Source organism: Capricornis sumatraensis, chromosome 22 (genome assembly GCF_032405125.1).
Source record: "Capricornis sumatraensis isolate serow.1 chromosome 22, serow.2, whole genome shotgun sequence".
Taxonomy (NCBI): domain Eukaryota; kingdom Metazoa; phylum Chordata; class Mammalia; order Artiodactyla; family Bovidae; genus Capricornis; species Capricornis sumatraensis.
The window spans coordinates 17215797-17237470 of NC_091090.1; the positions used below are offsets into that span (position 1 = coordinate 17215797).

Consider the following 21674-nt stretch of genomic DNA (forward strand, 5'->3'; position numbering starts at 1 on the left):
AGTTTAGTGGAAGAGACAGACATGTAAACAGATCTGTATGTGAGATACATGGCCTGGAGAGAGAGAAAAAATATATTGCACAAATCAATCAGCATAGTAACATAAAAAGAACTAGAGGGCCATAATATACCACAAAGATCAAATGAAATGCAAGGACTGTGAACATGAAGGTAATATTTCCATTTTGTCTCAGTCAGTCTACATACTCTGCAGCAAAAGAAGTAACCTCGTTCCTACTTAAAGCTAACCTTCCACTTGAACCCCAGGGCCCAGCCTCTCTCTCACATCAGGAACACAGTCCTGTAATGACCCACTCTCCGGCATTATCAAATCCTCCTTTCCTGTGGAGTCATTCCAATGTGCATACAAACATACCTTAATATCATCCTCCCTTGACCTTGAGTCCCCCTAGCCTTTTTGCCATTTCTCTGCCTCTCTTCCCAGTGACACACTTCTCATCTTGTACGTTTACTGCCATCCCTATGAACTCACCCTCCATACTCTCCTCCCACTACTCCACCAAACTGGCTCCCAGTAAGGTCACCAGTAAGCTCCATCTTGCCAGACCTACTGGTCACTTTTCTGCTCTTATCTGTCTTGCGTAGCATCTACTGCCCACTCTCATCTCCCCTCTGCCCATACTGAGAGGCTGTCTTCTTCAGGCTTCCATGGAAACTCTCTCCTTGTTTTCTTCCTGCTATACTGGCAGCCCCTTCACAGTTATCTCTGTTTGCTTCTCCTTGCCTGCCTCATCCCTGTCCCCCCACAGCCCATTCTCACAGAACATACATATATCCAGGTTATTTCACCCCTGACTTAAACCCTTCAATGGCTTTCCATCATTGTTAGAATAAGTTCTGTATCACCCGGGTCTATGGTTCTGGCTCCTGTCTACCTCTCTGCCCTCACGGATAGCCATACCTTCTCCCAATACCCTCAGACTACCCATCACCAGATTTTAAACTTACATTGCCTTTTCCTCTGTTCCTCAAACACCCCAGGCTAGCTCCCACTTCATAGAATTTACTAGTGCTGTTCATTAGCCTAGAGGACTCTTCTCGTAGCTCTCCACATGGTAAACTTCTGTTACATCAAGTCTCAGGTCAACTGACTTTCTCAGAGACCTTCCCTGATCCTCCTACCCAAATTTCCCTTCATCAACTCAGTCAGCTGCTAGCTCACCACTCCTCACCAATTTCTTCAAATACTACCAGCAAGTGTCATATTTATTTCTTTACATCTCATTTATTTACCTCTCCTGCTAGAACTTATGCTTGACAAGGACAAGGACCTGGTCTTACTCAAGCTGCATGTCTAGCTCCAGGCACAGTGTTTAGCACATGATAGGTACTCTGTAAACTTTATTAAATGGAGGAGTGAAACGATGAGGCAGTCCTCAGTTAGGATATGGTGTGCAGCTCCTCAACTACAGAAAATCACAGGAAGGGGAAAGTTGAAACATAAAAATTACTAGTGCACAGGGAAATCAAGACTTATGGCAAAAGGTTAACAGAACTAGAATTAATGAGGAAATATTCTATTTTCATTCTCCAGGGAGAATGAAAATTTTCTTTTCCCAATGCCTGTGTGTGACCACTGTGTTCAGAAGGGAGAGTTTAAAGTACTGGATGTAGCTCTGCTAAAAGTATGAGGATTGGTTTTCTTAAAATCTTCACCCAAATCGAGGATTTGAAGATATTTTCAGGAATAATATAAAGAACAATTTAAAACAATGAAGATTCCATCTTAGAGCTTTTGGTTACATCAACATTTGATGAACTAGACAAAATAATGTGCCTTTGGTCACCCATTACATAAATTCACTTTTGTCATCCTGAAGGATTACTTTATTTACAGTCTGAAGAACTGTCTTAGAAAATGAAGAGAGAAAAATAAGTTTAGAAGTATGCTTGTATGACAAGGTATGACAAAATAATTTTTTGTTCCTCTACAGTTATGAACAGAGGTCAGCAGATTATGGCCTGTGAGCAAAGAATGAATTTTACATCTTTTAAAAGGGTTGTTTAAAAGAAAAAAAAAGGGGGGGGGAGAAGAACATGTCACAGAGACTGTGTGGCCCACAAAGCCTAAAATACTCTCTGGTCCTTTAGCAAAATGCTTGCTGACTGCTGGTCTAGAGCCTAAAAATGGATGCACAAGTGTGAAATAGCTGTAATAGACAATAAAATACCTGCTAAGAAAAAGCAACTACCTAAAGGTTTTAGAAAGTATCTTTGGAGGGTTTGCTTGTTTGTTTGTTTTACCAGAGATAATAAAACTTCCCAGAGTCAGATCATAAAGTGGGTCTGGCATCTCAGCCTAAGATCAATGTAATGATATAAGAGGACTAAGGAGGAAGATCCCCTGGAGAAGGAAACAGCAACTCACTCCAGTATTCTTGCCTGGGAAATTCCATGGACAGAAGAGTCTGGCGGGCTACAGTCCATGGGGTCACAAAGAGTTGGACATGACTTAGTGACTAAACAACAATAACAAGAAGGAAAGGAGAGTGCTGAAGAATGATCCCATTTTACAGCAGGATGGGGTCTTACAGATACCAGGAGCCAATACCTTCACCCTGTAAATGAAGAAGGCCCCAGGGGAAGGGATGGGGCAGTGGCTTCCTCAGGCCATGCTGTGCATACAAAACAGAGTGATTTGTCCTGGTTCTGAGGCTGGGTCTAGTCTCTCCATGCCACATGGCCTTTACTTCACTACAGACACATTCTTTGCCAGGCAAGGAGCTGGAGACAGCTTTTTAAAAGGTCAGATGAGAACCAGCAGATCTGCAAAGAATGTGTGATCTGAAGGTGAGGCCCCCATCCCTCTTACAAAAAATGTTTCTTTTTTTAATTAAAAAATCTTTTAATTTCTATTTTAATTAAAAATTTTAATTTCAAAAATAGTACAAATTACAGAATATGCAAAAAACTTGAAAAGAATAATCACTCATAATCCTTCCATTTGATGATAAATACTTTTAATATTTGGTGTATTTTCTTATAGCTTTTAAAAAATGCATAAACATATATGTCACTTAAAAATTTGAATATAGTTTATTTTAGTACCTTTTTTCCACTTAACTTGTTACAAGTCAACCTGTGAGCATTTTTGTGCCATATAAAATTCTCCTAAAACAGTTTTAATTATTGTACAATTCCACTGTACATATGTATGTATGTATTGCTGTAACTAATTAATCCTTTCAGAACCAACATGTATAAGAGAATATTTAACCTCACCCTTATCAACATGTCCATGAGCATAATTCAAAATACCTTCCCATTTGATAAACACAAGTGGTTTCTCTTTGCTTCACAATGAGATTGACCTTTTTTCACCAGGATATATATATATAATTTTTGGCCAGTTTTTGTGAATCATCTATTCCCATTTTCATATATCCTATTTCCACTTTTCTTCTGAGGTGCTCATCTGATTCTTTTAAGAATCAAATAGCAAAGATTCTAAACGTTTTCCCTGATATAAATTTTGTATTTTTTCAATTTTTCCATTTACCTTTTAATTTTGTCGTTTTAATTTCAGAAATATAACATTTTTATCTAATAAACCCCCCTGCTTTTCTTGTGATTTTGAAAAAGATCAGTAATAGTCCAAAGCCGATGTGGGTCATACAAGAGATGATCTCCTGGAGCTGGCTAGTGATCCATTAGTCTCTGAAAAGCAGCCAGTGTGAGCCAGCAGAAGTTCTGCCTGTTGGTGGCCAAAAGGAAGGGACATGTAGTGGAAACACTACAGGATGGACGAAGACTCAGGAGGCCAGGATGCTAGGCCTGAGTCTGCTCCACACCTGCTGCGTCCTTAGACAAAACTCAGTCTCTCTGAGCAGCATGCACCTCTCCTGCAAAATGAAAGGACACTACAATTTCAGAAGACCAGTTCTAAGGTTCACGCTCATTTGACACATGGCATTAGATGTAGAGGGCTAGCTAGGAGCCACAGCCCAGAGAGAGCTGTCCATGAGGAGAGTGAAAAGGTGAAAGATATTAATAGTTGGCATGTCCTGTTGGTTACAGAAATTCTTTCAGGAATTCAGCATCATCTTCAGGGTCAAAGGCAGAGGGAACCAAAGCTGAAAATTCAGGGCTTACCACTAGTGCACAGATCTTCCCCAGAGGAGGCACCAAGTGACCTCACTGTTGCTTCCTCTGAGCTAGCTGGAGACTGTAAATGTTGGGTGTGAGCAGAAAAGCCAGAAGACAAAACCCTAAAAGGGACTTGGATGAGAAAAAGTGGTGGTGAAAGTTTTGAGGTAAAGGAGAAGGTATTATGAAGGTCATTGCTAGGAGAGCTCTTCAAGGCCAGGTATGAATGGGATCACAGAAAGGAGAAGGAACAAGAGTGTGAAACTCAAGCAATGAGAGGAAATGGCCTCAAGAACAGGCAGGCAGGGCTGTTGTTTAGTTGCTAAGTCCTCTTCAACTCTTGGTGATCCCATGGACTGTAGCCCATGAGGCTGCCCCGTCCATAGGATTTCCCAGGCAAGAATACTGGAGTGGGCTGTCACTTCCTACTTCAGGGGTTCTTCCCGATCCAGGGATCGAACCTGCATCTCTTGCACTACAGACAGATTCTTTACCACTGAGCCACCTGGGAAGCCCATGGGCAGGGGTATAGTGGATATCAACGTATTGTCTCGTTTCTGTGAAGTCCCTGCAAATGCAATACTGTGAAAAACAATACATGCCCTGAAATGCTGTGATGCTGGCAGGAAAGGAAGAAGATTGGTTAAATAACAGGAGCAGTGTTGTGGGTGCCGCCAACTAAGTCCTGAGTCCGTCACACAAGACACAATGAAGTCCTTACCTTCTTTTGGTAACTAGTATTTACTCACATGTACCTAACAAATAATTATTTTTTTCTTGCATAATATTAAGTAATAACACTGGTTCATCTTCTTTACTTTATTGCTACTTTAGTAGTTATTTATCTTTCTCATCTTAGTACTGATTAAAACATAAAATGTCTTTAGGAAATGCTATGTCCTAATTTATGGTTTAATTTAATCTTAGCAGTCAAACACTGATAACACTGCATCTCTTAAAGAAATGAGCCTATCTATTATCATATACCAATAAGTACATTAAAAAAAAAAAGAAGTCATCTCATCCTCAAGTGGGAAGAGAAGAAATGGCAAAGCTAGGAGGCAATGAAGAAGAAAAACAAATTCCAAGTCCTGAACCCAGCCCAAAAAGGTTTATTAGGAATAATTAAAGAAAAGCTACAGTATTTATTTGTGGGAAGGGGCTTGCAACCTAGAGCCTGTCCGGTCCACATGTGGGTGAACTATGAGTGGTATTATAAAGGCTTTGAACCTCTCTTTTCAAGGAGAAAGGAAAAAAAAAAAGAAAAATAAATTCCAACTATTTGGAATAATAGTTCTAAGAGATCTTACCTACTTTACAAAGTAAATAAAATTTTGGCTACTATTCTTATATCAAAAACTATTTTTTCCATTCTGGAAAAAGCAAAACTATGGAGACAATAAAAAGATCAATGACTTCCAGGAGTTTGTGGGGAGATGAATACACAGAGTACAGAAGTTTGTATGAGCAGTGAAGAAACTTTGAATGACATTATAATGATAGATACATGTCATTATACTTTTGTCCAAACCCACTGAACATGCAACACTACTCACTTCATTCAAGTGAACCCTAAGATGAACCGGGGACCTTGGTGATTATGATATGTTATGCAGTTCATCCTTGGTTTAAAAAAAAAAAGAAAGGTACCACTCTTGACAAGAGCTGTGCACGTGAGGGAAGGGGAATTTCTGCACCTCCTTGTCAATTTTGTTGTAAAATTAAAACTGCTTTAAAACAAACAAACAAAGGCCTCCAAAAATAAAAAAAGTTAACACTCAGGATAGATGCTTTTGGCGGTAAATAAGAAATTAAAAAAGAATAATTTAAGAGATACTTCCTTGTGTTTCAATGATGGGGGATGCCTCACAATCTGTTTCCTTTGCTCTTCAAGCTTGTCTATTGTCTTTCCTACAAAGGAAAAGGGCCATTTCGCCCTTCTAAAAACACAGAAAAGTAAGAACTACACTGTAAATAGCATTTTACCCCCAGGTTCAAAATTCTCAGTAAATTAAAACTCCATTAGTCTTTACCCTGTCTTGAACAAGACTGAAAAAAGACTAATTAGATCCCATTTTAGAGATGAGAAAATAGACACACAAAAACTGCCTTAAGCCAGTCTAGAACACTCAGGGAAACACAGCCAGCCTTCCTGCACAGGTCTCTCTGTTCAGGGTTCATAGTGGCCTTCAGATGAAGGACAGAGGAGGGAAAGAGCAAGAAACTGAGCTCGACCGTAGCTTTAGGCCATGCCACTGCAGTGATCTTGGGAAAGGAACTTTAATGTTCTGATGGCTCCATTACCTTCAGTGTAAAGTGGGGCTGATATTTACATCCACTCCCTAATACAATGTTTGTAAGGATCAAATGAAGAGGTCTTTATAAAGTACTGAACGTTCTAGTCACTCATGGATTTAAGGAAAGAATGATGCAAATAAAATAATAATTCAAAACTTATATTACTGTTATTCATTGATTTCATAAGCTTATCTCTTAAAATTGCTATATAACATATATTTAAGAAGAATTTGTCTCAATTATTTTGTTTAGCCCAACTGAGATAACTATCATGCATGTGTATACAAATACAAATATTTAAAACACATACAGACATATATTGATATTTACATACATGTAATTATGATAAGGAAAATTATGGTATCTCAGAAACATATAAATTCTTTAAAAAATTGTTAGTAAACAAATAAACCAGAGCCAATGTGCACTTTGCTGATGAAATTAAATATGATTGCATTTTGTTCATGAAATTAAATTTAAGCTTTCAATTTAAGACTTTATATACAAAATAAAATAGCGCCACTGCATATGAAGCATTACATGATGATATAAATACTATGAGAAGGAGCTGATAAATTCTTTTATAGATGTGTTTTTAAAACCAAGACATTTTTTCCCCCCAAGGCAACAATTCTCATCTAAAATTTAATCTAAAAAGAATGAACTACTTCTGCATTTTAACCCTTAAAAAACTGCCCAGGTTATAGACAAAACTTTCAGAGTACAGAAATAATAACAAAGCATTCTGTGACCTAACAATTACTTTGAATAAAGGACATGTATCAACAATTACAATGGATGAAATTGTTCCTTTCTCAGTCACCCTGGAGGAGCAATGTTTAATGAGAAAGAATTATTTATGCCTACAAACAGAGAACTGTAATGGGCTGTTTTAATATAACACATCACAGCAGTACAAGCAAGCTGCCATAAAGGTGTTACCTGGTTTTGACTCATACTCATCTGATTTCAGAGACCAGACTAAAGCTTTGAAAACAGCAGGGGCTCTTGGTTTCCTTTTTCATTATTATTAAGAGTCAGTGGCAACAATAGCTATGCTGATGGGGTCTTCAGGCAGGAATTCTGCGGTTCCACCATTTCCTGATAAAAATGAGTTCCCACCTAATGCCAGGATTAGTGATGTCAACAACACCTACTTTCATTTTCCCCCTTCTTTTAAGAAATTTAGTGATTTTAATCATTATTACATTCATTTTGGAACAATGAAACAATGCTAAGAAGCTCCTCTCAAAATGCATGACAAGTTTTTGGAGGAAAACTAATCTACAGTTCACCAGTTTTGCTACCAACTGTAGTAGTCCGTATACTAACATCAGATGAACTACAGAAACAGCAGGGAGACGGTGAAGTACGCAGGGGGCCAGGAGCTGGGCTGAGGGGAGAAGAGCACTGAACCCAGGTCAGCCTGGGCCAGAGGGAAGCCTCTCTACAGTTTGATCATGCAAAAAAACAGGGAAATTGGTTTCAGTGTTTTTAACTTCAATTAGTCACATTAATTAATGCTTAAAACAATGTTAACAGTATATTATTTTCATCTAGTTAAATAAAGGATTATACACATTTGAGTAAATTACACAGCATTAAACATTTAAATAACTTGAAATGAAGCCATTACTGTCATTCAAACAAGTTTCTACAGCTAAAGGCTGAATGTTAAGTATGAACTGACTTGGCATTACAAGAATATAAATCCTTTATCTTTTTAGTGAGAAGAACAAATGAAGAGATTTGATGACTTTGGGCTTAAATTAAGTGGTTTGCAGTAGCACAGCGCCCTCTAGTGGTCCAGGGTTCAAAATGCCATTTCCAAAGGCCAAAGTTCAGTAGCCAATCTTTTCATTTTTGAACAATAATATAACCTTTGTTCCTTCTTCTTTTAAATGCAACTGTTAATCTAAACATATTTTCAACACCAAGCCATTTATCCACTGACAATTCTCCTCACCTAATTTAAAGTGTTGTTGTTTTTTTTAATCTAATTTGTTCCTAAGAAGCATTCTGTAGAGTTAAAAAAAAAAAAAAAGGAAAACAAAGCAAAACCTTACGTGGCAGACATGGCTGCAGTGATGAACGAAATGGTTTCCTACAAGTCTAGAATAATGGCAGGAATGTCAGCACTAGAGTAGTATTAATTTTTATGTTATAATCTAAGCTCTGGAGTGACATTATGAACAATGAACTCTCTTTTTGCCTGTTATACAATACAATGAGTACATATGGAAATTTTAATTTTGAACTCGCCAATTTTGAAATGCCTTTTAACTCATTTTTTTCCTCCATGGAAATACTTTTGTTTTTAATAACAGTATAAAAGATTCTCTATATATAAATTAGTTTGGTTTTTTTTTTAATCACTACAACTCACTCCTATTAGAATCCAAAATTAAGGGCTCCAAATACTATTCTGAAAAACCGGGGAAAGAATACCTAAGGGTTATCAAAAAAGGCTTCCTTAGGCCAATCTATAATACTTCCATTCTTGAAAACATTGATCTCTCATATGAAAAGGCTTACTTCTATTTATAACAACTGAAAATGAGTTAAATGATCATAATTTTCTTGGATCCTATAGCAAATATTAATAGTTACTAGGTGGAATAAGGTAGTTATTTTAAAAAAATGATAATGCTTATCTAATTGAATTTTTTTCTTCTTCTGCTTACCCAAAGACCAGAAAAGTTTGAGCATCTTTTTGAAAGGATCATTCATTTCATTGGAACCAAGAAAGCAACTCTGTATAATGTAAGCAGAGCCGACTTTGGGTTTGGGATTTTCCACTCCATCATCATGAAGCAGTGCAGGGAAACATCCCCCGTGCCTTGGTTTATCTGCTAAACGGGGACAATTGTTTCCATCTCACAGGGACCTTCTGAGGATTCAGTGTCATGATGCACGTAGAACAGTCAGCCCAGTGCCCAGGACTCTAAGAGATCCTCGAGGAATGCCCTTCCCTCCACAGAAAGAACACAGAAGACCTTTCTCCCTAGGTCGTTCCCTTAGGTCCAGGAGAACCAGAACCAGGGTTAGGAGATGTGGAGTCACACTGATGACCATGCAGGCAGATCTGGGCGTGGTTAGGGCAGCAAAGAGGGGGAGCGATAACAGAGCCCCCACGGGGCTGGTAGCTGAGAGACGGGGATGTGCTCATGAATAAGAATGTCTTACTTATCCCATCTTAATTACTTTCATCTGTTTCTCTCTTCATAGTTAAGTACTTTAAGCAGTAAGGTGGTGGGAGATGGTATGAGAGTGATACCAAATCTTTTCCAGGGAAGATGGGCCTGTGTGTAGTCTGAACATGCACTTTCAGAATTATAATAAAAAAAGAATTATAATAAAATAGACTATATTTGCGAAGAAGGCTCTCTTGCCCTTTGTGATCATGAAAATAAGCCTGATGTGAAAGTGATCTGTGCTGTGCTCTGTCACTAGCAAGAATAGGAAAAATGCTTGTGGCAAGCAAACAGACCCCACTTTCACACTGATCTCACAAGACTGCAGTAAAAAAAAAAAAAGGCGGGGGGGGGGGGGCATCCTTCTAAGACTGCCATTGTCCCGGATCTTTTGTTAAAATCCTTACCTTTTAATGGATATTTAAAATACTATTAACAGAGGTGTATGCGTTCTGAGTTTATCAAAAAGGGCATGAGTTTTTAAATGGTGAGATTTTCTTTTTAAAGATGCAAATCAGCTTCAGGAAAATGAGAGGGTGAAAGGGAGAAAGGGCCCAAGGGACAATTTTTAAAATTCAGGCTTTAGGCTACTGGTCACGCCAATTAAAATGCAAATGGATAAGGCTTCTAGCTTTTGCCAGCTTGCCAAATACCCTGATGACTTACTAGTGGCAATAGCTATTATGCCTTCCACTTCTGCATCAATGTCCTAAACAATGCCTAAAAGCTTAGGAGAGTTGATGCCAGATCCCAGAGTGGGCAGGGCCTGGCAATACAGATACACACACACTCCAACAATTACCCTGTGGGTGGAAACTTTCAATCACGGCAGTAAAGGTACCAGTGTGTTCTTCCCATTCACGTGGGAAATATCATTTTCTTAACAGGGAAATCTCACAGTGCAGAGCTAGGACTCTCTAACAAGCAAATGACAGATGGGTCTGGATGCTGAAGGTAAAGGACAGAATTGGTTTTGGTGACTCTCTGAATATTCATAGAATCTATAAAAGTCCAATCCTTTTAAGATGCAGTCTGTTAGAAATGAATATGCAACTGTACCAAATAAAAAACACTGTATTTCTCAAAACGGACACAAGGAGGGAACTTTTCCCACCTCCCATTGCTGTCACAATTTCTGGATGAAATATTATCTGAACTGTATAGTGATTTGAGATTTATATTCTCTAATGGAGGCCCCCCAAATTTTTTTTTTCCAAGTTACATTCCCTCTTTTATCATTTCACCCATCACAAAAGATGCTATATTCAGCAAGATAATTCCTAAGGATAGTGTTAGAACTAGCTAGCTCTTCAAAACGACTCAGATTCCTGGACCCCAAACATGGCAGCAGCATGGGGTTCCTTTCTTCAAGTTTCTCAGAAAAGAGGAGGGAAAGAAAAAGAGGGAAGGGGAGACGGGGGTGGGGGGGAGTGAAAACAATGAGATATTCAGTAGGAAAGAACTATCGTCTGTACTACGACTACTGCTTACAATCAGACCTATTACAATGAAAATCATCATGCACTAGAGGCTCTCCAAACCTTGTTGCTCCAACCAACTAGCTGAGCAACCGTGACAGCAAGCAAAAGCTCCAGACTTGGCTATTCTTCCAAGTCTGAGCAGGATGGAGGTGTTTTTTCAAGTCTTAATTAAACAAGCTTGACTAGAGTCAAACTAAGCAACCAAGCGAGGTGGCAACAGCTAGGTTTACAGAAAGAGGCAGCCAACGAGGATAACACGCATCAGATATGCTGATAACAAACAGATTTAAGGCTGAGGTGTCCCTTAGTTTTAACACCGTTTTTCTGAAATTTTGTTGGCCTTACAGAAACATTGACTATAAAGTTACTTTCAAATTAATAAAAATCTTCAGTAAGATCAACAATGGAGTTACTCCCAACAAAGTATTAAATGTAAGAGCATGAAATCTGGTCATCTGTATGAATCTGGCTGCCAAAGGCACCTGTCTATAAGATCTAAAACCAAATTCAACCTATCCCAGTTTCTTCCACAATGAAGTTTTCCCAGGACTCATATGAAGTATTAAGGATTGGTCAGAACACCAGAGGAGAAGGCAATGGAAAGCCACTCCAGTACTCGTGCCTGGAAAATTTCATGAACGGAGGAGCCTGGTAGGCTGCAGTCCATGGGGTCACGAAGAGTCAGACACAAGTGAACGACTTCACTTTCACTTTTCACTTTCCTGCACTGGAAAAGGAAATGGCAAGCCACTCCAGTGTTCTTGCCTGGAGAATCCCATGGATGGGGGAGCCTGGTGGGCTGCCGTCTATGAAGTTGCACAGAGTCGGACACAACTGAAGCGACTTAGCAGCAGCAGCAGCAGAACACCAGGACTAGTCAGTCATCCACACTCCATATTCATGCAGAAGAGAATGCAACACATACTTCTAAATAGCAGATCGTGCTAAACAGGTCTGTGGAACATAAGCTGAATTTCTGTCACTATTTAGAAGTACACATATATTTTTAGATGCTTTCTATTTTGCTCTGTTATCTAGCACCTGCCCCCCAAGCACCAAAAAACAACAACAGAGCAAGCAGGAAGCAGCCCACAAAGGGCTGGACCAAGCGCACTGGCCAGGAAGGGCCACATATCCTTTCTGCTCAGAGCCAGCAGCAGAGGCCAATACTGGGAATCAGCTGACGAGCACCACTGCCCCTGCACACCACCCGATTTTCTAAATCTTTGATTCCAAAAATCAAGAAGCCCCACACCTTTCCCTCTTGTAAGCTTCACTCTACATAATAAGGATTCGTGCCTATCACTACTACCTTTGGTAATTTTCTCCCATTACTAGCTTGGGCCAGTTCTTGGTTCCATGTTGATTTTCTCACAAAATTACATCCAAAACGGATGGGACCCTAAGGATATAAGCTCCACAGAACAAAAACCTGTACAAGCAAGTGAAGTCCCCACACGTTTTTCTCATACCAATTATGTACCATATTTTGAAACATACACACACACTAATGAATGATCTAGCATATTTGGAATCTAAACAATGCCTGTCAGCAACGACACGGGGTTCATCTTTTACATTTGGCCTTCTGCCGAGCCTCTTTTCTGTCAGCTTTCTTCTCTTTCATTTTCCTACGTGAACACTATTTTGACAAGGGGTTAAGCAATACACAAAAAGCAGAGAAAAAATATTAACAAATTAAGCACTTTTGTCTCACCCTCCTCAGAACACTGTGCCAAGTGCTGCACATTCCACGCTGCAGTCTCAGAAAACACTGCGCACAGGGACTGCCTGCTCTGCATTCAGCACACAAATCACTTCGGCTATGATCACGCGCATTTATCTTTATTTTTAAATTCTCCTCATTGTTACCAGTGGCACTTGAGCATTATTATTACTAATTCAGCTACTCCTAATAATAGTATTTAAGTAACTTGTCATCCTGGGAACTTTATAGACAATAGCTAATTAATTGTCAAGCATTTAATGTAACAGGATTCTAATCTCCAACCTCTGAAGCAGGGTATTTATGTGTTATAATGGTAAAACTTTTGTTTGAATTGATTATTTATGCAGGATATATTCTCCATCACCTCAATTCTAATTTTTATATCTGCTCTGTAAGTAAAATAAAGAATCACACACCAAAAGACACAGACCGTACACTTCACAAACAGTAATGGATCTCCTGTGACTCCTTTTATTCACACTACAATAGATTCTGTATTACCATGCAGAGAAAGACAAAACAAAACACCATAGATTATTTCCCTTGTTTGCAAGATATGCTCACAGTATTCTGATAGGAACAAGAAGGTGCAGCAGGCAGTGTGAGTAAATACAGTATTCTGTTGACATCCTGTTCCTGCTTTCAAGCAGCCAGGTATGTTACGTATGAACTGTCAGGACAGCTAAGTAAGTTTTCCTGTCTAAATGTGCCCACATTCCTTTCGGAGACCTCATCTAAGGCTGAGGTCCCTATCTTAGTTGAACACTGTGATAACAAATTTCATAACTCGCAATATTTAAAAGGTATAAACATTGCCAGTTTTATCCACTAACCTCCCCTTCACACATACACCATACATACTTTCCATGTGACAATGCAAATGGTCTGAATCCTGCAGAAAACAGAAAGGTGTCAAAGAGAGAGAGATAAAATCCCTTTCTCGGGCCCTTAATGAGGTCTCTAGAGCCAAAGGCAAACCAATAACAAATTGTACTTTCCACATATGAAGGGGGGTGGGGTGCAGAAAAAGGCAAAGGGTGGGGGTGAGCTTGTCATCTGAAATTAATTGAACTTAGCCATGCCAAGAAAACACAGGTAATAAACCCTCCCCATCTAAATTAAGGGTTTTATGCCATGAAAAAAAAAATAAAAATTTATGGCAGTAATTTCATCTGGGTTTTTCAGGAAGTGCTTGCTGATTTTCTTGTACTCAGTAGAAAAATCCCCAAGGAGCAATGCAGACCGCAATAAGGCAGACTTCTAAAAAGATACCATTTAATTTCTCACTCCTCCCATTGCACTATTTACCACTCTTCCACTTTTCTCTAACTCAGTATTAACTCTCTCAACACAATTCTCTTCCACCAGCTCCCAGCACCATCTTACAGGACAGGGGAGATGGGCTCAGGCTGCCACTGCCCATCTATTGCTCTTAGCAAGAAAAGTACAGGTGAAGAGAACCGCAGGCCCCAGAAGCACACACATCTATTTGTCTTGGCTTTTTTTTTTTTAAATGACACCCAGTTATCTTAACTGAAGTACCAAGTCTTAGTGGCTTCAAAACTATCAGTCAACATCTTTAAGACTGGTGACAAGAACTAATGAACGATTTCTCAGGGGGAAAAATACCACAGAGAACCATGGCTCCCAGCCCATGGATCATATGTGGCGGGCGCAGCTACATAGGCCAGGCACAAGGCTTTTTAAATCCTCATGGACCTGAGGATCAACTATATAGGAACACAGACACAGTACTGGCTTTCAAATGTCCACAGACACTGGCATGATGATGAAAACAGCAATTTCTTACTTACAAACGGTAACTAAATTCAAAGTAGCTTTTTGTCATTTTCTCAAAGGATGGATTCTATAAGTAAAATGGCTAATTTACAATCCTGAAATATTTTTTGAAGTCAAAGAGTATCTTCATATTGAAAAAGACAGGGAACAACTGATCTAAGTGTTAGAATTTTCAGTGTTTTACAATCAGGCACATGGTAGGCACTCAAAATTTGATGGTATTTTTTTAAGCCCCTTTTGTATGTATTTTTTCCTTTCATTCCAGTCTCTAACAGTTTAGTTCATCGATCTGTCCCATCTCTTGGTGTACAAGACAGCAGTGGTTCTCTAAGTACGGTCTGGAGACTCGCAGGGGTCCCTGAGGTCAAAACTTGTTAATTCTAAGCAGTTATTTGCCTCCCATGTATGTACAGAGGCTACATGACCTGTGAGATTACAACAGATTGAATGAGTGATATATATGAGGACCCTGCCATTTTTATTTACTGTGGCAGCTATTAGGAACATTTGCAAGGCCGCTTTCCTCATCAAATTTGTTTTGTTTTGGAAAAGAGTTATTTTTCAATAAAAATGGCATTTACACTGACAGGTAAGGCATTCAATATTAAATTTTTAAATAGTAAATAATCACTGGTATGTATACTCTGCACATGCAAAAGCTCTTTGAGATCCTTAATAATTTTTAAGAGTATAAAGGGCTCTTGGAAAGAAAAGTTTGAGAACTACTGTTACAGAGATAGCAATGCTGTGGTGTCAATGCAGAACCTAGTTTCTGCTCTCAGGAAAACTGCTGATCCCTACAGGTATACAAGCAGACACTCAACATCTAACCATTGAGGATACTGAAGGAGGATTCAAATGTTCAGGGTGTCTGGACCATCTGCTCTCCATGTTACTGTCTAATATGAGATTCTATAATTCTATCTTAGAGGGAACCTAAGGAAGCCTCCTTCCATAGTTGTGACTACTGACATGGAATATAAATAATACTTTATGTACCTTCATTTTCCTACTCACAAAATAATATGAGCACATTAATGGGCAAATTGATATTTTTCCTGATGGCTCAGACAGTAAAGCATCTGCCTGCAATGCAGGAGACCCGGGTTCGATCCCTGGGTGGGGAAGATCCCCTGGAGAAGGAAATGGCAACCCACTCCAGTACTCTTGCCTGGAAAATTCCATGGAATTTTGTAGAGGAGCTTTGTAGGCTACAGTCCATGGGGTCACAAAGAGTCGGACACGACTGAGCGACTTCACTTCTTCACTTCTTCTATGGTTGTATAGTCTTTCTGTCAGTACAGTATTTCCAATATTTTGAAAGCAAGGTGACTTTTTAATTTTGCTTATTGAGTTCTTTTTATAAGAAAAGCTCTCTTCTCCATGTCAAGCCACAGCTTTTAATTAACACAACATAGTACCATTCACTCCGAAGGGAAAGAATGTTAGCACAGCACCATTGACTCAGAAGAATATGCCATTCACTACATTCTCAAAGAACACCCTAACAGCCAACTGGTCAGGTCAATAATGAGGCAAACAAAGATTCTGCTGACAGAAATTCCAAAGGCAAATAAGTTCATGCCAAATCTGTAGAGATGAGTGGGATATAGTAATCTTCTGCACAAGTATTGCTCTTGCATGAAATGGAAACAGGACAGTTTACCCTTAGTGAGCACACTGTACCCACAAAAACCAGCCAGTTGTTTAGAATATTCAGTGTCATATCAGTGAAAAAGAACTTTTAGAAAATAAAATAACCATACTTTTGTAATTTGATTCAATTCAATGACATTAACTGACCACCTATTATATTCCAGGTGACATGAAGAGGAGATAAATGAGACTTAACCTAGGACATAGTCTACGAACTTACACTCTAAAACGTAAAACAAGTAAAGCAATGTAACACACTGTGATAAGAGATATCAAAGTAGGTATTTAATACTATTGAAACACAGATGAGAAAGTAATGAATTCAGGCTGGTGGGAATAAAAGAAAATAGATATTGCATATGCAATGGGAGAGGCAGGAAGGGAGAAGTTTATGCCTAATGATCTCCATCTCCAGTTGAGCCCTCAAACATCTCTTGACGACCCTTCTCCATGTCACTTCTTCACTCCACAGCTGTTATTTGAAATCTTCTCCATTCCTCTTCCATCTCCTCAGCAGCTGTTCTTGCTGCCTTCTGCAGAGGAGAGAGAGGAAGACCGGCCTCTGGCCACCCAATTCTAGCTGGGCTGCCCATCCTTCTTCCCTTTATGAGGCAGCCAAGGGTAACCCTCCACTAAGACTCTACAGCCGATCGAGTCTCCCCTGTCAGGAAGCTCTACTAGCCAGGCTTTCCCTTTCCAACCTCTCCCTCACTCCCTTAACACCAGCATATAAATATGCTTCCCCAGCAGCCCTCTCAAGAAGTGACTATTTTTCTCTCAATTCCCCTGTCCCATAAATGCTAAGGCCAGGAGTAGCGGAGGCAGTTATGTCTGCTCCCCAGTGCCCTCCCAGCAGGCCTCTTGCACTCTGCCCATGTCTCCAAATCTCCGTGTTCTTGCAGACCTCAAGCCCACCCGCTCGTTGGCTGCACCGTCATCTACCGTCTCCACCCTCATTCCACCCGCATGGAAACCTGCATTCCCGATTCTTCCCTTCCACTCCCACTCCTGTCATCATTTGCCAACAAAAATGCACACTATGCAAACATAACTTGGCCTCCCAGATCTTTGACAACTTCTTTCATGAACCCTTCTTCCACTGTATCTCAGTGATCCAAATCCACGGGCAACTCCTTGAATTGGTCAACAGAAACCCTTATCCATGCCAAAATTCTAAATTCACACATCCCACATTCCAACACTCCACCCCATCCTTCCCGTCCATTAGTTTTAGTATCTCTGTTGTTAAAAATTCTTCCTCCTGACTTCCCTGGTGGCTCAGACGGTAAAGTGTCTGTCTACCATGCAGGAGACCCAGGTTCGATCCCTGGGTCGGGAAGATCTCCTGGAGAAGGAAATGGCAATCCACTCCAGTACTCTTGCCTGGAAAATCCCATGGACAGAGGAGCCTGGTAGGCTACAGTCCATGGGGTCGCAAAAGAGTCGGACACGACTGAGCAACTTCACTTCACTCCTCATTGAACCTTCTAACCTAATGATGCTGTCACAATCCTACAGCCTCTTTCTGTCCCTCTTTGTTCAGCTTAGATTTGCAGTCTATGTATAATGCAATCATTCCCTTGCAGAGTTCTCTTACTTCCTTTGCCCTCTGCCCAGTCACACTTGTTTATTAGCAAACTCTAGCCCTAGTGATGCAAAGTATCCACTTTATCTGAGTACAAACCCACATCACAGTATACAGCTAGAGAAAATCACACATTGTGACTGTGTTTTAAATTCAACATGGCCCAGCAATCCTACACCCTTTTTGACTTTCTAGCATTGATTTCACACTTTGAGCTTTCCAAGTTCCTCCTTTCAACTGATGATTTTATATCCTATTTCACTGAGACTACAGAATGTCTCATGTTATTACCACCAAAACTACAAAATTATGGACAACTAAGTAATCTTCTCCTTCCTCCCTGTTACAGTGGAAAAAGTATTCCTTTCCTTATCAAAGTCCAGTCCTTTTATGTGCACCTTAGACCCCACCTCCTCTTCCCTATTCAAGGACTGTGCATCTTTCCTCTCACTGCATTATCACTCTCTCAGAAAGAACAGGTGAAATGTGAATTTTTACAGTCTTTTGAGAAATTAGCAATACCAGCAAAAATTACATAAAATACCAACATATAAAGATGGGTACAACTTCCCTGGTGGCTCAGTGGTAAAGAATTCGCCTGCCAGTGTAGGAGACACAAGTTCTGTCCCTGAGAGGGGAAGATCCCCTGGAGAAGAAAATGACAACCCACTTCAATATTCTTGCCTGGGAAATCTCATGGACAGAGGAGCCTGGCAGTAGGCTACTGTCTATGGGGTTGGCAAAGAGTCAGACACAACTTAGCTACTAAACAACCAAAGATGGACACACACACACACACCATGTAGGTTGGGGAAGTACAGAATGTTCATTATAGCCTATTTTCAAAGGCAAAAGAGAAAACAAAGCAAATACTCATCAACAGTGAAAGCTTGAATAAATTATGATAGAACATACCATGGGCCATCACAGAGCCCTTAAAGAATGAATTAGAGAGATTCCAATAGATTTAGTGCAATCACTAGAGCTCTACTTCCTCACTTGCTTTCACTCATCTTCTAACCCTACCACAATACTGAACATGATCCTGCAGTGATAGCCATTAACCTAGGTGATGCCAAAGCCATAGCCCCTTTTCTGACCTTACTCAAACCACTCCACAGAGTTGCTTACTGCCTTCATTCCTTGAACCCTTCCTAGCCGCCACGATACCACCTTCTCCCAAGTTCCTACTTCACTGGCTGTTGTCTCAATTCTCTTTGCAAGCTCTGTCTCCTCTTTTTGACTTCTAAATACTGTCATTGCTCAGAGTTTGGCTCTACATCCTCTCTCAGGTGAATATGTCCACTCTCGTGGCTTGAAACACACCTATACACCAAATAATTTTAAACGTTAGACCAAACCTCTCCTCTAACCTCCACATAATCTAATTCAGTTGCTCAGTTAAAATCTCTCTTATGCAAACAAACAAATTTAAGCATGTATAAAATAGGAGATTTTGATTCTGCATGTCCTCCCAGCTCCAACCCACGCTGAAAATCTGGGGACCTTTCCAGTCTCCCACCTGAGTCAACTGTGTTACATTTATGCAGATACTAACCAGATACCAAAGCAGCCCCTCTTCACCATTCCTCGACCTTTTTAGCAATCATTAGCCACAACATGTTGATTCTATCTTCACACTATATTTCACTAGCTACCCGCTTCTCTCTCCCTCCTGAGCCAAGTAGCCACTAAGTTACTTCCCTGCTTCTGTTCTTGTCCCACCCTCATTAGTAACCCATTATCCACAAAACAACCATTGTGAAGTTCTTAGAATTTAAATCAGATGGTGTTATTTTGCTTAAAATCTTCCAGTGGCTACCCACTGTTCTTGAATAAAACACACACTAGAACCATGTATACATGACCACACCCATGCTCTGTTCCAGCTCACCTCGCTGTGGCCACAAAAACTTTCTGTCCCTGATGGTTTCTAGAACACACCAAGGTGCTTCTATCCTAGGACCTACACACATAATGCTCTCTCTGAATGAAATACTGTTTCCTAGGCTCTTTACTTCTTGTCTTCTCATTCTTCAGATCTCAATTTTTTGTCCATGGTTGTTTAGCAGTTAGTTGTGTGATTTCATGAGAGGGAGTGAGCTCAAGCCTTTCTCCATCATCTTGTCTCTAAGGCTCAAGATTTAAATTTAAAGTGACACCTCCTCAAAGAGCCCTTTCCTGACCACACTATCTTATATAGGTCTCACTGTTACTTTCAGCCACAGTATCCTGCTTATTTCCTTCGTAGTGCTTCCCATTATTATTTGTTATTCAATTATTAAGTAGCTATTCCGCTAGAATTAAGAGCTATTCTCAGCATAGAGCAGAGTTTGGCTCACAGAGGGTCTTTAATAAATGATCACTCTAGGAGGGAATCAACAGGATAATTAAATTTCTCCTGTCTCAACAATTCTCCTTCAACCCCTATGCCCCTGGTTACCATCCGTCCATCCTATCTCGATTGTCTCAAACTTCTTAAAACAACTGTTAACTCATGATTTTTTTTTAGTTTCATTGAGATATAACTGATATACAACACTATACTAGTTTACAGTGTGCAGCATGGTTTTATTTTCCCCGTGATTCTTTGACCTCACACCCTTCAACCCGCTTCTCTCCATGCCATGAGACTGCTCTTCATTCTGACAGAACATTCTTGTTCTTAAAGCAAATAAAAATTTCTTATTGATCTTATGACATTAAACCTTGTTGATTACTCCTTCCTTCTTAAAAAGTTCTCTTGGCTTGTATGACAATTCACCCTCTTGCTATTCCTCCCACCTTTACCACTCCTTTTCAATATCCTTCTTTTAATATAAATTTATTAATTGGAGGCTAATTACTTTACAATATTGTATTGGTTTTGCCATACATTGACATGAATCTGCCACGGGTGTACACGTGTTCCCCATCCTGAACCCCCCTCCTGCCTTCCTCCTCACACCATCCCTCTGGGTCATCCCAGTGCACCAGCCCCAAGCATCCTGTGTCCTGCGTCGAACCTGGATTTACGATTTGTTTCACATATGATAATATACATGTTTCAATGCCATTCTCCCAAATCATCCCACCCTCACCCTCTCCCACAGAGTCCAAAAGAGTGTTCTGTACATCTGTGTCTCTTTTGCTGTCTCACACACAGGGTTATCACTACCATCTTTCTAAATTCCACATATATGCGTTTTCAATACCCTTCTAAGGAGTCCCTTCCCCCCCTTTCCTAAAATGTTGCTGTCCATAAGAGTTCTAACCCAGATGCCCAACCCTCTCTACAAACACTGAATCATCTCATGCACTCATATGATTTCAGTTACCTTCTTACAAATGCAAACGGCTTCCAAATCTGTATCTTTAGCCCAGATCCTACTCGTAAATGCCTAGATATACCTAAGTAGAGATGTCAAATGGCACCTCAAACTCAGTATATTTAAACTAAGTTGATGATCTTTCCCTGCTCTATCTGCCCATTCTCCTGTATTCCCATCTTAGTGAATGGTATCCAAGACTCTAAGCCAAGAACAGAGTCTTTACACAGTGATGTCTCTCACCTTACTCCCTCAACACATATACTTTAAACCAAGGTCAGAATATTCTAACAACTGAACATTTCTTTAAATTGCCCACTTCTCTGAATCTCCACTGCCACTACCTTGATTCAAGCCATGGCATTTCTTGCATAGACTGCTGTAAAAGTCTTCAAATTCTGTTCTTAACTCATTCAAAGGCACTCTCCAGAGAGCAGCAGGAGTGCCTGTATAAAATAAACTCAATACGATATCCACTATTTAAAATATATCAATGGCTTCAACTGTCTTTAGGATA

The 21674-nt window shown here is 39.9% G+C and overlaps 1 protein-coding gene across 2 annotated transcripts in view; it reads right to left on the reverse strand.

Moving 5' to 3' along the window:
* Positions 1–21674, reverse strand: part of BTBD9 (BTB domain containing 9) — a 369881-nt gene that overhangs the window by 281083 nt on the left and 67124 nt on the right. Inside the window, exon 5 of one of the 2 annotated variants that reach the window (XM_068960691.1) lies at positions 4124–4163. The exons of the other annotated variant lie outside the window; for it this stretch is intronic. Coding sequence (XP_068816792.1) covers positions 4124–4163 — 40 coding nt within the window. The remainder of the gene's footprint in view (positions 1–4123; positions 4164–21674) is intronic. 2 annotated transcript variants of the gene reach the window in all.